Source organism: Lynx rufus, unplaced genomic scaffold (genome assembly GCF_022079265.1).
Source record: "Lynx rufus isolate CCGP_SWC_20201006 ecotype Redwood Valley unplaced genomic scaffold, mLynRuf1.p SCAF_6, whole genome shotgun sequence".
NCBI classification, from domain to species: Eukaryota; Metazoa; Chordata; class Mammalia; order Carnivora; family Felidae; genus Lynx; species Lynx rufus.
The window spans coordinates 113,814,652-113,831,060 of record NW_025814878.1 but is presented as its reverse complement, the minus strand read 5'-3'; the positions used below and the strand labels follow the sequence as shown (position 1 = coordinate 113,831,060).

Below are 16,409 nucleotides of genomic sequence, written 5' to 3'. Positions count from 1 at the left end.
TATCTTAAAGATAGAGCCCACAAGGTTTTCTCACAGATTGGGTGTGAGCGTGGGTGGAAGAGGAGCCAGAGATTGGTCCAAGGTTTTTGGCCCAACCAATCAGAAGGACGGAGTTGCCATCAACTGAGATGGGGAGGACTTTAAGAGGAGCACGTTCAGGTGGCAGACCAGAAGCTCAGTTTTGAACATGCTGAGTGTGAGGTGCTATGGGCATCCAAGTGGAGGTGTTGGGTGGGCAGTTAGATCCGCGATCTGGAGTTTGGGGGTGAGGTGGATATGGGAGTCATTGGTGAGTGTCTAAGTGGTCTTTGGAGCCCACAAATGTGGCTGAGATGCCCAAGGGTGTGCGTGCAGATGGAAGAGGAAAGAGGGCCAAGCCCTGAGCCAGTCTGGGAGCTAGGGAGAGGGAAGAAGACCAAGGGGTCCTCACAGAGCAAGCTGCCTTCTCCCCTCCCCATCATGGCGAGGTCGTGCACAGCATCCACTCTGACACTGAGCGGCCTGGCTTCAAAGCTCGGCCCTTCTGCTTGCTGGCTGTTATGTTCCTGGCCAGATTGTTTACCTCTCTGTGCTCTGGCTTCTCGGCCCACCAAATGGAAATAATAATAAAGCAGATTTAGAAAATTAAATAACAACATATGAAAACATTAGAAACAAAATCCTGCTTGCTTTTATTATTTTTATGGATCACACTGTGCAAAGTGCTGGTGATGCCAAAGGAAAAACTGGGGTCCTGTCCTCAAGGAACCCATAGTGTAGACATGGCAACCAGTTGCAGTAGGAAGAGGCATGGCAGTAGGAGAGACCGGGACCAGGTGCTGTGGGAACACGGGGCGGGGGGGGGGGGGGAAGGAGGCCCGAGGCCCAGGGGGAGGGAGGGCGCTGGCCAAGGAAGGTTTCACAGAGTAGAGAGAGGGGCCGAGGGTGGAAGAATAAATGAGGTCTGCTAGGCCTGGGTCTTGGTGAGGAGCCAGGGAGGGCTGAGCATGAAGGGCATTGCAGGCTTCCAGGACCACCTATTTAGAGATGAGAGCTCCAGGGACCTTGGGATCAACTGGAGGTTTAGCATGGTTGGAGCAGAAGTTGTGAGGCCAATTAGGGAGTGGGTGGAGTCAGTCCACAAAAGGCCTTGTTAGCCAACCTAAGGAGGGGAGGAGAAGGAGGTTTTGGAATCAACTCTGTGACTTCAGGCAAATTATTTCGCATTCAAACTCAGTTTCCTCCTCTGTAAAATGGAGTTAATGAATAGCCCCTTGTGGGGAAGTTGGTGAGAATTCAGAGGTAACAGTTGTGAAACGCTGAGATAAGATCTGGCTTCTGAAATGATGGATCATCATCATCACTTTATCCTAGAGGCTAGGATGGCATTGAATAATTTTAAATGTAGGAACGGGTGGGTGGATGGATGGATGTATGTATAAGTGGGTAGTTGGATGGATGGGTAGATGGATAGGTGAGTGGGTGGGTAGATGGATGGATGGATGGATGGATGGATGGATGGATGGATGAGTGGGTAGTTGGATGGATGGATGGATGGATAGATGGATGGATGGATGGATGGATGGATGAGTGGGTAGTTGGATGGATGGGTAGATGGATAGATGAGTGGGTGGGTAGATGGATGGATGGATGGATGGATGGATGGATGAGTGGGTAGTTGGATGGATGGATGAGTGGGTAGATGGATGGATGGATAGATGGATGGATGGATGGATGGATGGATGGATGGATGGATGAGTGGGTAGTTGGATGGATGGGTAGATGGATAGATGAGTGGGTGGGTAGATGGATGGATGGGTGGATGGATGGATGGATGGATGGATGAGTGGGTAGTTGGATGGATGAGTGGGTGGGTAGATGGATGGATGGATAGATGGATGGATGGATGGATGGATGGATGGATGGATGGGTAGTTGGATGGATGGGTAGATGGATGGATGAGTGGGTGGGTAGATGGATAGATGAGTGGGTGGGTAGATGGATGGATGAGTAAGTGGGTGGATGGATGTCCTCCAGAGATTCAGGATTAATCACAGCTGTGGCTTAAGAGATTTTAGGCCCCAGGATAGGCCAAAAGGGAGGGTATGGAATGGGGCCTGACTGAGGTTGAGAAGGTGCAAGGTTCATTGTCCTGTCTTTGAGACCAAAGGATGGTCCTCCTAGTTTGGTGTCTCATAAGCTTTTCCCACTTGTCCATCTGTCTCTAGTCTCTCTCTGTCTCTGTTTGTATCCTGCTTATTTTTCTGACTCTATCTTTTCTGCTCTGCTCTCTCTGTCTCTCACTTCCTCCCTCTCTGAGTTTCTCTGACTTTGTGTCTCTGTTGGTCCTTTTCCCTTGCCTTCCTACACTGCCCACTGTCCCTTAGGTCTGGGCAGCAGTGTCTCACTCAGGGCTTTCATAGGATTTATATCTGCAGTGTGCAACAGCCCAGACTGGAGGCAGACCCCCTACAAGACAGCTCCAGCCCCGTGAAGTGAGGGGTGGGAGGGTCGGGGAGCTGGATGTGTCTCTGTGCTTCTTCTGGGGTCTCCCCATCCCCACCCCAAAAGACCTTGCCTTTTAACAGCGGTGCCAGGAAAGGGAAAGACTTGATGGTGGGGGGGGGCGGTTGACAGCGATGGAGAGGTTTTTTTGGAGGTCTCCCCAGTGCCCTGGAATCCCCTGCCCTGAGGGAGGCACGCCTGGGGAGATGGTCTCTTCTGTCCCGCTGATGGAGCTGCCTTGTCCCTCAGGTTGGTGGATGACCGCTGTGTGGTGGAGCCCGCGGCAGGGGACCTGGACAACCCCCCTAAGAAGTTCCGAGGTAAGACCTCCGCTCTCGCCGCCAGCCTCCCTCCCAGGCTGCTGAGTCTTGGCCCTGGGACAGAACTCACTCAACTCCATCCAGCCCCAACGGGCCGGGTTAGACCAGGAGCTGCCCTGCAGCCCTCCTACTACTCTCTGCAGAACCCCCATCAGGCTGTGCTGCTGCTACCTCGGCCCAGACAGCTTCTGCCTTCATTTCCAGGGGGCCACACCCCGCTTCTCAGGGGCACACCCGCATCTGGCTGGGAGCCGTTCTCCCCCGAACTCCCCACCGGCCACAAGGCCTTCTTTGTTTGCATGACTGGGCATTTTCTGAGGGAGCAGGGCAGGGGAAGAGAATTTCCCCGGGCTTTAGGAGGCCCAGGGTGAGAGCCCTTCCGGGTGCCGCAGTCTCCTTATCCTCGTGGTGAGGGGATTGGAGCCAGTGATCTCTGGGTCCCCGCTCCTGACCCTGGCGGTGTCCCCAGGCCCGGGACTTGTGGAGGACTCCCGCCCGAGGGGAGCTTGTGGAACCCAGACCTCGCTCTGCTGAGTGACCTTGGCAAGGGCCTTTGCTCTCGGGGCCTCTGTGTCCTCCGTGGTCAGTGGGCTCCTCAGCCCCGCCCCACAGGCCCAAGGGCGCTGAGAGAATGAAATGACACCCTGCTGTCACCGTGCCCAGCCAGGGTAAAGTGTTATTGTTGTGATTACCTGTGAGGCTGAGACCGACAATCAGACAGATCCTGGGTGTGGTGGGCAGGGTGGGAGCAGGTAGGAACACGCCGGGCTGCTGCCGCCTGGTCTGCCCACGTGGCTGCTCCTCTGGGGAGAGATTAGCTGGGATTGTGCTCGAGGGGGATGCTGGGAGGCGAGCGGGGTTTAAGATAATCCTGCGGCATCCTTGACCGTCTGTCTGCCCGGGCCTTGCCCATCCATTGAAGGGTGGAGGAGATAGAGGGGGGCCCTCCCAGCTGGAAGAAGGGCCCCACACCTGTTGTTGTGCTTCTGCTTGTACCGGGGGCCTCTGAGTGGGGGCTGAGTCTGGGGGTCTTAGGCCAGGACGTGCCCTGGTATGTGGGAACTGCCTCTGGCACTGGACATTCCTCACCACCGTAGACTCTGCTCTGCGGAGTCTGGCCCCGCTGCCTCTCTCACCTCATCCCCCACCCCTTGCCCCCCTCTCATTCCCTCCAGCCACACCGCCTCCCTGCTGTTCCTCATATTTATCAGCCAAGCTCTCCCCCCCCCCCCCCCCCCCTGTACCTTTGTACTTGCTGTTCCTCTGCCTGGAAGGTTCTTACTCCGCATATTCACCTGGCTTGTGCTTCAGGTCTCATATCCTTGGTGGGGCATTCGTTGACCACCCAGTATCAAATTGCACCCCTCATCTCCCTTCCCTGCTTTCCTTTTCTCTACAGCGTGAATCTGACATGCCCCATGCGTTCTAGTTACGTGTTTATCGTCTGTGGAGCTAGAATGTCAGCTCCGCCAGGGCAGGGATCTCTGGTTGTTTTGTTCTCTGTTCTGGCCGCAGCGTCTGCCACATAGTGCGTGCCTGGTACACATCTGAGGAATAAATGCAGGCATCAGCCCCTCCTCAGGCTTCCTCCCGCCCCTGCTGCCTCTCTCAGGCCTGGCTGCTCCCGTTGCTGTGACCCGTCCAAAGTCCCTAGGTTGAACCCAACCTCGAAAGCATTGAGCCTGGGCTTTGGGGGTTTCAGGGTGCTGGTGCGGGCCCCCTGCTTGGAGGCCCAGCTCTGACCATGCCTGCCCCTGGGTTCTGAAGGTTGAGAGTGGGTAGTGATGGAGCCTGGGCCTTTCCTGGAGCCAGAAGTAGGAGAGCTTTGGAGCGGCTCATGGAGGGGCGGATTTCTACTCTAGCTGGGGGATTTAGGTAAATTCTTGGGAGGAAGTTAGTAAGGGTGAGGGTCCCCAGGGTGGGCTGTGCCAGGGCAGGGAGGGCACTGGAACGAAGAGGGAAGGTGTGCGCAGTCAGCTTTGTGGTGTGACAGGTGGTGGCAGGCAGGTGGGTGTGGCCGAGGAAGATTTGCTCTAGAGTTCCAGTGGACAGAGTCTGGGGCCAATTTTTGGCAACAAAAAACCCACTACTCCCTCCTTTCTTTTCCTCTCTGTTTTCCCAAAGCCTGTGAGTGGGGCCCTCTCCAAGATCTGGGGGTTGCCCTGTGGTCCCTGTGGCCTCACTGCGCCCAGCCAGCTCAGAGAGGGGGAAGGGGGGACTCAGCCTCCAGCTTCTTCCGTGCCCTCTCTGCCCCAGGTCTTGGCCCGGGGTATCTTGATGAGGCAGGCAGAGGCCCCTCTGAACTCCCTGTGGCCCCATTTGAACCTGAGAAGAGCCGACCTTTGGGACAGAACCAGGTCTCTGTGCACCCCATAGCTGGCAGGTAGTTGGGAGTGTGAGAACTTGGACAAGAGACATGGCCTCCCACTACTTCAGTTTTGAGACTAACGCCCAGAGAAGAGGAAAGCATAGCTTGGCCTCAAACCTGGGAGTCCTAGTTCTCATTGTTCCACATCCCTCCTGTAAACACCCTGTAAGGCACTGGAAGGAGGTCCCCAGCAAGGGTGTGGGGGCCATGGCAGGCATGTTAGAAGTTGGCTAGATGTCATCAGAGATGGCCGTTTCCTGAGGCCCCACAAGTGCAGTCACAGCATCCTGGGTGGGCCCAACCGTTGCTGGGAACTCTGGTTGCTACCTCTCTCCCCCAAAAGCTTGGTTATCCTCACATGCTGACCCTGGAGGCCCCCAGGCCGGGCTGGCAAAGCCCAGTGAAGCTCCCGACCAGCCTCCACCAGTCCCTGATAGGCTTCTTGTTTGTGGTTTCAGCTCTAGCCATCTTCTGAGGCCATTCCAAGCCCTAACACGTTCTGGGAATTCTTTCCAGACTCTGCAGGGCCCTGGAAGGCCCAGGTTGCTGGTGCCCCAATGTGTAGGGCACCCCATGCCAGCCCACCCTCCCTGACCTTTGCTTTGCCGTAGGGGTCTTGGGGTTATGGCTGCTCTGAGTCTCACACTGCTGACTGGGCCTGGGGTCTGAGCAATTCTCTCCTGTGAGCCCTTTTTCTATCTCCATTTCCACTTGGGGGCATGGGGAGACCCGGTACAGGGCTTGGGGAGCTCTTGTCTCCCAGTCTACCTTAGGGAAGCTCAGAGCCCACATACCTAGCTATGGCAACCCCAGGAATGTATGTAGTGGCCACTTACCCACTTACCCACCCAGACTCGGGGGAGCCCATGCCGGGGAGAGGCTGATGAAGTGACCTCCCCATGCTTATATGGCTGGGGGCCCCCCACCTCCCCCAAGGCTATGCCTCTGCTCTCCCTGTCCCACCTTCCAAGCCCAGTTGATTGTTATTTTTGTTATTATTAAGACATATTTCAACTCTACACAAAAGTCAAGAGAGCTCTATCAGATCCTTCTTGCCACGTTTATTTCAGACCTTGTCATTTTTAAAGCATCTTATGCCTGTAGCTGAAGCCCTTTGGGTTTTTCCCCTGATCCCTTTCCCCTCCCTCTCTCTCCAGAGGCAAACACTCATCAGAAATTGGTGTGTACCATTCAGGAGCCTGTTTTTATACTTTTGCTATTAATACGTAGGGCTGTATTCATGAACGATACAGGGTACGATTTCCCATTTTTATAACCCCGTGTATTAAAATCTTTCCGCACATTTTTAATTCAGCATGGTTTTTGAGGTTTCTCCATGTTGACACATTTGGCTTTAGTTCATCTGGTTAATTGCTATGTAATATTCCATCGGGTGAATAAACTGCAATCCACTTATCGGTTCTCCTGTTGATAGACATTTAGCTCATTTCCGGCTTTTGGCAGCTGCCGGCCATGCTGCGGCGGACACTGCCATACCCGTCTCCTGGGGCTCATGTGCAGCAGTGTCTTGGGTGTGTCCCGAGGTGGGGGACACCTGGTGCAAGGGAGCTCTTCTGAGCCTTCCTGCAGGGCTGTGCATGCTCACATCCCCCCCCCCCAGACTATGGGTGCGTCCCCCCTTGCTTCCACCCCCCCCCTCGCTGCACTTGGTTCTGTCCCACTAAATTTCTTCCAGCCTGCTGGGTGTGAAATGGCATCTCACTGCGGTTTTAATTTGCGTTCCTCTGACTACCAATGAGATGGAGCATCTTTTCATATGTTTATTGGCCACTTAAAATTTTGTTCTTATTCCCTCCCCCCCATTTTATAAAAGTAATGCGAATACAGGCTCCAGGTTCAAGATGAAAGCAACATTGCCCCCCCACCTCACCCTCACTCACCTTCTGCCCCCTTTCCTGGGGGCAACGGTATAAAAAAACAGACTAGGAAATTTATTCATATATGAAAACATCAAAACATTGTACAAATAGGCATAGAGAGTCTACTCCCACCCGCCTTCTCCCTCTGCTTCACTCCTCTACTGTGGTCCCTTCAGGGGACCACTTTCCTGAGCTCCTTATGCATCCTCCAGGGTTCCTTTGTCAAATACAAACATACACACTCTTCGGATTTCCCCCCTTTTCTTACATAGAAGTAGCATTCTGTATACACTATTCTGTTTTTTTTGTTTTTTTTTATAAATCTTACTATGGATCCTACTGGGGACCTTTTCATATTAGTATATAGAAACCTTGAAATGTCTCTGTTTTTTTGTTTCACTTAGAAACTCATTTTTGGGTGCCTGGGTGACTCGGTTGAGTGTCTGAATTTTGATTTCGGCTCAGATCGTTCATGATCCCAGGGCTGTGAGATCGAGCCCTGTGTCGGGCTCCGAGCTAGGTGTAGAGTCTGCTGAAGATTCTTTCTCATGCTGTCTCTGCTCCTCCCCCACTTGTGCTTGCGTGTGTGTGCGTGTGTGTGCACGCGCGTGCACACGTGCCACACACACACTCTCAAAAGAAACAAACAAAACAAAAACCAACTCATTTTTGTTCTGTATCCTCGACAACTGTGTGAAAATAGTGTTTCTACTACTTACATATATTTTTTTAATTTTTTTTTAACGTTTATTTATTTTTTTGAGACAGAGAGAGACAGAGCATGAACGGGGAAGGGTCAGAGAGAGGGAGACACAGAATCTGAAACCGGCTCCAGGCTCTGAGCTGTCAGCACAGAGCCTGACGCGGGGCTCGAACTCACAGACCGTGAGATCATGACCTGAGCCAAAGTCGGACGCTTAACCGACTGAGCCACCCAGGCGCCCCTACTTACATAGTTTTAAACGTTAAAAAAAGTATTTATTTTTACATCGTGGTAAAGATCCATAGCATAAAGTTCCCCATCTTTAGCCATTTTTAAGTGTACAGTTAAGTGTCATTAAGCACATTCTCACTGTTATGCATCCATCACCACCTTCCGGCCTCAGAACTCTTTTCTTCCCAGAAAACTGAAAGTCTAACCTGTTAAATAATCACCACCACCAGCCGTTCTCCACTGCCACCCCCCCCCCAACCGTGCTGCTTTCCAACTCTGTAAATTTGACTGTTTGAAGTACCCACATGAGCGGAATTACCCAGTATTTGCCCTTTTGTGACTGGCTTCTTTCACTTAGCATAATGGCCTCACGGTTTACGCACGTGTGGCGTGTAGCGTGTGTCCGAAGTTCTGACCTCTGTCTCTTACACCTGCAGAGCATTCCATTATGCGGCTCTGGTGGGAAGTATTTAACCAGTCCCCTCCGATGGACACTTGGGCTATCCCTAATCTCCAGCTTTCCCACCAGTGCTGCAGCGAAGACCCCTGTCCCTTGTCATTTTGTGCAAACGCAGGTGTGCTCTTGGAAGGCTGGACCAGCGGCGAGGCTGCTGAGTCGGGGGCAGGGGCATCTGGGCTGCTGATCGAGTCTGCCAGCTGCCCCCCACTGGGTTACACCATGTTATGCCTCCTCAGCCGCTTCGGAAGGCAGTCCCTTTGAACTCTTCGATGTTTCCCCTGTCGCTCCCAGGTCTTTCAATGTTTTGCTTATTCTAGGAGAATTTAGCTCCCCTGGGCCACTCGTCCACTTCCTCTGCCCTATCCTCCTGAGGGCAGCCTGTCGCGATTCTCCACTGTCACCTTCATAAACCTGATGATCATGGTTCCGCCTTCATTTCTCGGCCACCAGCAACCCCAGCGCTGCCCCCGCCCCCTCCCTCCTCTGCCAGGCTCACTTTCAGTTTTACATCAAGGCTGAATGACCTTGCCTTCTCTTCTGTACACACCCATGGAGTCTTCCGTGTTTTGTTCGACAGGTTGAGTCTAAACGTTGACAATAATTAAAAGCAGATGTTTACGTGATTTACACAGGGCTTAGATGTTATTGTGACTGTAGAACTTTATTCCTTGTGCTGTGTTCGCATCTCGAGTCGTCTGCACTGGTGCTTTTCAACCTGGTGGGAACAGGAGGACTATTTGGGGTTGGGGTGCCTTTACAAATGCATATCCCCAGGCCTCGCCCCAACCTGCTGAATCTACAGGGGACCTGGGAGTTTGTATTTAAAAAAATTTGTTTTAATGTTTACTATTTTGAGAGAGAGAGAGAGAGAGAGAGAGAGAGTATGGGCAGGGGAGGGGCAGAGAGAGAATCCCAAGTAGGCTCCACACTGTCAGCGCAGAGTCTGACGCAGGGCTCGAACTCACAGACCGCGAGATCATGACCTGAGCCCAAACCCGGAGTCAGATGCCTAACTGACTGAGCCACCCAGGCGCCCCAAAGGAGTTTGTATTTTTTAAAGCTCCTCCAGTGGCAGTGGCTTTTGGAGTGTTACATACCTTAGTTTCAGGGAAGGTCACTTGACTTTGTTTACTAGGTGAACATCCTCTTGTCTGCAGCCTCACAGGCAGTGGTGCCCCCTCCGCCGCGAGCATGTGTCCCCCAGCACACGCAGCCCTTACTGTTGGAAACCTGCCCGGACCCAGACTTATCTCTTGGCCTTTGAGGCTGCAGCTCCTGTGTGAGCCCGATCTCCCCTCTCCCATCCCACTCTTCCTCCTCACTGCCCTTCTGCCCTGTGGTTTGGTGAGAAGAAGCGTTCTGGCCTCTTCTGGGGTTCTGACAGGGCTGCCTCTGGGCAAGAAAGCACAGCATTGTAAAAGCATGGAGGTGCGCAGAGAGGTGGGCCACAAATATTTTAGAGGACTCAAGTCATTTATTCATTCAACAAGCATCTTCTGACGTGTATTACAGGCGAGGCTCTAAGGGACCATCTGTGTGAGAGAAAAAGGCACATTTGACAAGTTCTAGGTAGTCAGTTTCCAAGACAGAGATGAAAGAGCTGGGAGCAGGGAGGGATCAGTGCTGGCTTCCTCGCACTCCTGGGATGCTCCAGGGCAGTGTGCTTCATTCAGCCATGGGCTCTGACCCATTAGTGGGCTGTGAGGTCCCTTCAATGGGACTCAACCATCCTTTAAAGAATTGGATAGAATTGAATTCCAATGCGTCTTAGAATGCATGGTAGTAAGAGTTGTTAATGTCTCATTAATTCTTCCTTCGGCCCTGCCTAAGCTCCTGTTCCCCTGTTAAATACTTAAGTGAGTTTTAAGTGTGGTTGTTGAAGCGTTTTTATTTCTAGAGATTCTATCTGGTTCTTTCTCAGCCTGTGGTGTTACTTTGTACAGTTTCCCCTTCGAAGGATCCCTTAGGCTTTTGTGGATTTAGGCAGGGTAGGTGTAACTGTTCTACGGATGCCTGTGTTTGAAGTCTCTTCAACATCTGTTTCTACTGTCTGTTTTGTGGGTTGGTTCTCTCTCATCACATCTAGTTCCCAAGAGTTCCTGGTTGTTTTTCACTGTACACTGGATATTGCATTTGAAAAATTTGGTACGGAGTGCCTCGGTGGCTCAGTCGGTCGAGCATCCAACTTCGGCTCTGGTTTGAGCCCCATGTCGGGCTCTGTGCTGGCAGCTCAGAGCCTGGAGCCTGCTTTGGATTCTGTGTGTCCCTCTCTCTCTCTGCCCCTCCCCCATGTGCGCTCTGTTTCTCTTTCTCTCGAAAATAAATAAACGCTTTAAAAAATTGAAAGATTTGGTATGAGTCGTTGTGGACCGGGAGGAAGTTACCTTCCTCCAGAGAGGGTGTGCATATCCTGTTACCGGACTCCTGGGGCTCCACCCATGCAAGACCGCCTAAAGCCAGGCACGAATTTTGGGTTTCTTGCACCATCCAAGGGATTCCAACAGGGCTCTCATTGCTGGAAGGAGCTCTTTTCACCTGGGGTGTAGCCCTTTGGGGTCTTAGCTTCCTGAGTGGAGGGTCGCCTGTTAGACTCCCACCTTCCATGGGCCTGGGCTTGGATTTCTGTCCCTGTCACCTGATGGAGTCATCCAAATAAAAGCCCGTGTTTTCTGGAATCAGCAAATATCCTCAGGGCAAAAGTAGCTTGGGTGTTTCTGTATCTCTGAACTTCCCTTTGATCTTCTGTTCGGGCCCAATAATTCTTCACTGTTTTGTCAGTTCTTTAAGAAGTCTTAAAATAATATCCATTTGAAAAACCTGGTTGCTTTAGTTGTTTTCTGGTTGGGTTGGTCCAAAAGACATGATAATGACGGTTCTCAGCCCTGCCCTGTCACAGCCTGCCCTATTACCAGGGACAGAAGTCCCCATGTGGTTTCACAAAGTGGTGATCCAAGAATGTATTTCGTAGGCGAGTCAGTTCAGAAAGGCTTGAGCCCCTCTGCTGTAGGGCGACCCGGGGCAGCATCTGTCTTTCCTTCTGTTCTCTGTTCTGGATTGGGAGTGGGAGGGGGTGGTGGGGAGACCAGGGAGCTCATGACCGCCAAGACCCGTGGGCTCCAGGCTCACTCAGACTCCTGGCCCTGGCCCTCCTGTCTCAGTTTGCCCGACCCCAAGTGTGACTGGCTGCTGTCACTTCACCTCCTCCTCCGGCACTGTCTTGCCCTTCCCTCCACTTGAGCGCCCCATCCCTTTCCTCCCTTCTAGGCTATAGATTCAGGCCCCACGTCATCCACGTGAGGGACTCATTTCTAGATTCCTGTGTTCATCTGGCAGATATTCTCTGAGACCTGACCTGGTGCTGGAGACACGGGGAAGGACACGTGGCCCTGCCAGCCTGCAGATGAGCCTGTCAGATCCAGAACCCCCTTTAATATTATTAAGTGGAATTCAAAAATAATACAATCTATGCATGTCTATATTTATGTAACATAAAATGGGGGGTCCAGGGCCCGGATCTGACTGAGCTTGGAGCTGGGGGGAGGGAGCGAGGCCAGTCTAATGCCCTAAGTGTGATAAAAAAGAGACATAAAAGGAAAACAATTTATAAGATAGTAATACATGTTTTAGAAGTCGATGTTGGGCACAACTAGAAGACCCAAGGAAGCAGTCAGAGCTTGCCTGTGAATCATGAAGACGGCAGCCACAAACGCAGGCATCTGGCACGGCCATGAGCGTGATGCATTCTCTGAAACAGCAAAAAACTCCTGGTCAAGTTTGAGCAATACAAAGAACAACACAAATTCCCTCAGTTTCGAAACGAGTCGCATTCCTGAAAAATTCAGTGTTTGCTAAAAACTGTGCAACAAGTACTTTGTGTTTCTGTGGGCCACTCTGGGCCCAGAGTGCTGCCCTCCGCTGTCCACCTGCACACGTGTGGCAGGACACTCTCGGCAGGAGTCATGCCGGACAGTCTTTATGGTGCAGGTGTCCAGCGTCCCTGTCCTGCCCACTAAATGCCAGCTGTTACCTCTATCAGGACAACCACCCTCCCGTTTTCCAAAACAATTCCTGGTATGCTCCATTTCTCTGACTTCTCTTGGGCACCAGTGGCCTCTAACAAGGCAGTGCGATCGATGTGGTAACCGGGGGACCTGGGGAGCCCTGGGAGCTCCAACCCAGCCTGACGAAGCAGGAGGACTTCTGGGAGGCGGTGACACATGAGCTTCTTCTGGAGGGCTAAGCAGATCCTTGTAAAGACATACTCTCTCCGACAAACTGAGCGCTTATTTCTAGAAGTGATGCCCCCTCATGCTGGTGGTGCCAAGGTGGGCTAGGCAGGGCAGGCCTTGGCGGCTCCATCTACGAATAGAATTGCCATTTTTTCCTTCCCTCTGTCTTTGACTCACTCGGTCTCTCTTCCTGAGCAGGGGGCCTCTGCCTGCTCGTGGGCTAGATAGAAAATCCAGTTTTGCTTTTAGTTGCCGGGGGCTGGATGACCAGCTTTGACCAGAGCAGGCACCTAGCCTTCCTTTGGAGGGTAGATGAGAGGGCTTGAGGGGCTCTCCAGCACAGCCATCCCTGTCCTGGGCTCCAAGCGGCTGGAGAGGCCCAGTACTGCAGCGTGAGAGGGGTCTTAGAGACCATAAGCCCAGCGCCTCGTCCAGGGTGTGGTTCCCTCCTGTGACGGGGCACCCACTGCCTCACAGGACAGTCTGTGCTGTTGTCAGGTGGGTCCATTCGCCCGGGCCAGCACGTCACCATGACCCAGAATCCCTGATCCCCTCCCACCACACTTTAGAATAGGATTTTTCAACTCATGCTTCCTTTTGATAAATAGAAAAATCTGACGCCCTCTCTGGAGTGGGGGCTTATGAAAATCCTAAGTGTTTCATCTGCTTTCCAAAAGAAAAAGAGTAAAAATGAACCTGTTTCTGGAATTTTGATTGGGCAGGTTTTAGGTCAAGTTCCCTGGAAGCAGAGCCTATGACAGGAAGAATTATTGAAGAGGGGTCTCAGGGGAGACCTCACTGACTCAGGGCAAGGGAAGAGCCAAGCAAGGATGTGGTTTCAGGCCAAATAGAAGCGTCAGCCGGATCGTACAGGGAGCTGGGGAGTGACCAGCACTGCGGACAGTCATCTCCAGAGGCCAGACTATCCTGTGCCTGTGCCAGCTGCTCCTGGGGGTGGGGAGGGAGAGGGATGCAACTTCCCAGGCATCTGTGGGCAAGATGGCAGTGGGCCAGAGGAGGATGCAGGTATGAACTGTCAGCCACCGATGTCCACAAAAGCTGGCACAGACAGGGCATGGGGTGCGGGCCTGAGAGCCTCTGATAAATCTCCCGTGGGGAAGAGGGCCTGCGTCTGCCTCCCAGCTGGGATCCTGCTTTCACACCTGCCCCAACTTCTTCTGGGTCCTTCTTACCACTACCTCTCCATCCCAGTGGGGCAGGAGGATGGGGAGAGTGGAGGTGGAATTTGGGGGGTGGGGCTGTAGGCTGAGCCCTCCATGAACTGATCTCCCTCCCTTGGCCTGCCCCACCACAGACTGCCTCTTCAAGGTGTGTCCCATGAACCGCTACTCGGCCCAGAAGCAGTACTGGAAGGCCAAACAGACGAAGCAGGACAAGGAGAAGATCGCTGACGTGGTGCTGCTCCAGAAGTTACAGGTGTGTATGCGCACAGGCATGCACCTGTGTATGTGCCTCAGGAATCCGGGTGCACACACGGGGGCCACTGCCCATCAGAGCCAAGAGGGGCCCTGTGGCTAAGTGGGAAACCCCAGGATGCAAGAGATTGGTATGTGTGGGTGTGAATGAGGTAAGAGAGAGGAAGTAGAGTGCCTTCCCAGTGATCCACTTGTCTATATGACCCTTTGTGCCAGTTAGAAGAAGGTACTCCTTCCTCCAGGCTGGCATAGCCCTAATGCCCTGGGCACATGGCTCAGTGAGTGAAAGGTGGACTGGATTTCAGCTTCCACTCAGCCCTTCAGCTGGATGCCATAGTGCAGTGAACAACCTGTACAACTGTACCTGGAGTTACCAGTAGCCCCTGGTGACAGTGGCTCCAGGGAACCTGATTTGAAAACCAGTCTTAACCTCCTTCCTCATTTTATAGAGCTGGGTCCTGGGACCATTAGAGGGGGCTGGGCAGTCCGTGCTTTCATCCTGTGAGTTTGTAGTAGGGCCTGAACGGCCCTCAGATCTCTGACTCACCTTGGGTTTGTTGGACACAGGGACAGTGCACAGTGTAGAGGCCTGGTGGTTGCTCATGGACCTCTTGGGGGCAGTGGCTCAGTTGACATCCTAGCAGTCCCCTCCGGACAGACCTCAGGGCCCAGTCCCCATGAAAAAGAGAGTACGAGGCTTTGGCTGTGGTCAGCAGTTTGGCACTTTGTTTCTGAGACCCTCCCTCAGGTCTGGTGTCCCAGCCCCTGTCCCGTAGACCTTGCTTCCCTGTGTCCCCTTCCTTGAGGAGGTGGGTGTAAAATGGGGGAAGAGTGGGCTTCACCCCATAGCTATGAACTGGGCTGGAAAGAGGGGGCTGAGGTTGGGCTGCCTGAGGTCTGTTAACAGATAACCCATCTTTCTTCCTGGGCTGGGGGTTGTCACGGGCTTCCTTGCTGCTGCGACACACGCCGAGGCTGAACCGGGGATCTGGCCTGGGTGTCGGGCATTTACATGTACACAGACACACACACACACGTGTAGTCACGCCGTGGGTTTATGGGAAATCATGTGGTACACGGCCAGTTTCCCTAACAGCCACCCTTGCCCCAGCCTCCGTTGTGAGGCCTGGCTGAAGGGACTGAGGAGAAGAACTGGGTAGAAGGGCCAGCGCTTTCAGGGAGTGCCAGTCTGATGGAGGAGACAGAGCCCTGTCTAGGACCCTGTCTAGCCCTGTCTAGGACCCCCCAATCTGATGGAGGAGACAGTGCCTATCCTTAAGCAGCCTCCAGTCTAATGTGACAGAAGTGCCTAAAAACGTGTCCTTAATGGGAAGCCAGCCAAAGCCTCAAGGCCCTTGGCGTTGGATCTGTCAGAGTTGGATCTGGGCCACCAGTGAAGACAGTGGCTAGGAGCACACACAGTTTTGGGAGGGAGGATCATAGAGGAGTGGGGTGGAGGGGGATGGGAAGGAGGCGGAGGAAGTAGCGCCAGGCGCCTCTGTCAGGTTTTTGGGCTGGGGGAGGGGTCCTGTGATGGGGGCATCAGGAATCGGCTGAGTTGGGGGTAGTGAGGCACAGCTTAGGTTGTCTGCTGGCAGTGTCAGACGGCACAGGGAGTTCAAGGGCCTGCTGGCATGCCTCCTCCAGATGGGGGGAGGGGGCAGGGGATCGGGGTTCGGGTCCCTGGGCTGCAGGCTGTCTGACCTCAGGCTGCCCCTCTGCATTCTGAGTCTCAGTCCCTCACCACCTGCGAAGGGAATGGGCTAGATGGCCTTGGGGGGGGGGTGGGTCACTGGGTACAGTGCCAGAAGCTGTGTGTGTGTGTGCACACCTGTGCATGGGGGGGGATGTGGCCCTCCAGGAGCCGGCTTCCGAGCCTGCGTTCCACCTCCGCGTGTGTCTGTGCAGCACGCAGCCCAGATGGAGCAGAAGCAGAATGACACGGAGAACAAGAAGGTGCACGGGGACGTCGTGAAGTATGGCAGTGTCATCCAGGTGAGACCCACCTGCATCCCCCCCTGAAGAGGCTGGGCTGGCGTTGGGGAGAGGGGTGTCAGCTGACATGCCCTCTGGGGCGTGTCCCTGTGACTGCATATCTGTTTCTGGGTGTGCCTGTTTCTGTGTGGCCTGAGTAGCTGTGTCTGTGGGTGTGTTTCCAGCACAGTGGTCACCGACCGCTGGAGCCTTATGGTCTGAGTTCAAATCTTGGCTCTGTGACCTTGGGCAAGTTACTTAACTTCCCAGTGCCTTTGTTTCCCCATCTGCAAATTCAGACCAATGATATTACTTCCCTTTTGG

At 53.4% G+C, this 16,409-nt stretch overlaps 1 protein-coding gene across 4 annotated transcripts in view; it reads left to right on the top strand.

Annotated features, from left to right (window-relative positions):
- Positions 1–16,409, top strand: part of ITPR3 (inositol 1,4,5-trisphosphate receptor type 3) — a 66,779-nt gene that overhangs the window by 13,167 nt on the left and 37,203 nt on the right. For all 4 annotated transcript variants that reach the window (XM_047101387.1, XM_047101386.1, XM_047101388.1 and 1 more), the window contains exons 2-4: positions 2,734–2,804; positions 13,991–14,112; positions 16,020–16,106. In XM_047101387.1, the coding sequence (XP_046957343.1) occupies positions 2,734–2,804; positions 13,991–14,112; positions 16,020–16,106 (280 nt within the window). The remainder of the gene's footprint in view (positions 1–2,733; positions 2,805–13,990; positions 14,113–16,019; positions 16,107–16,409) is intronic.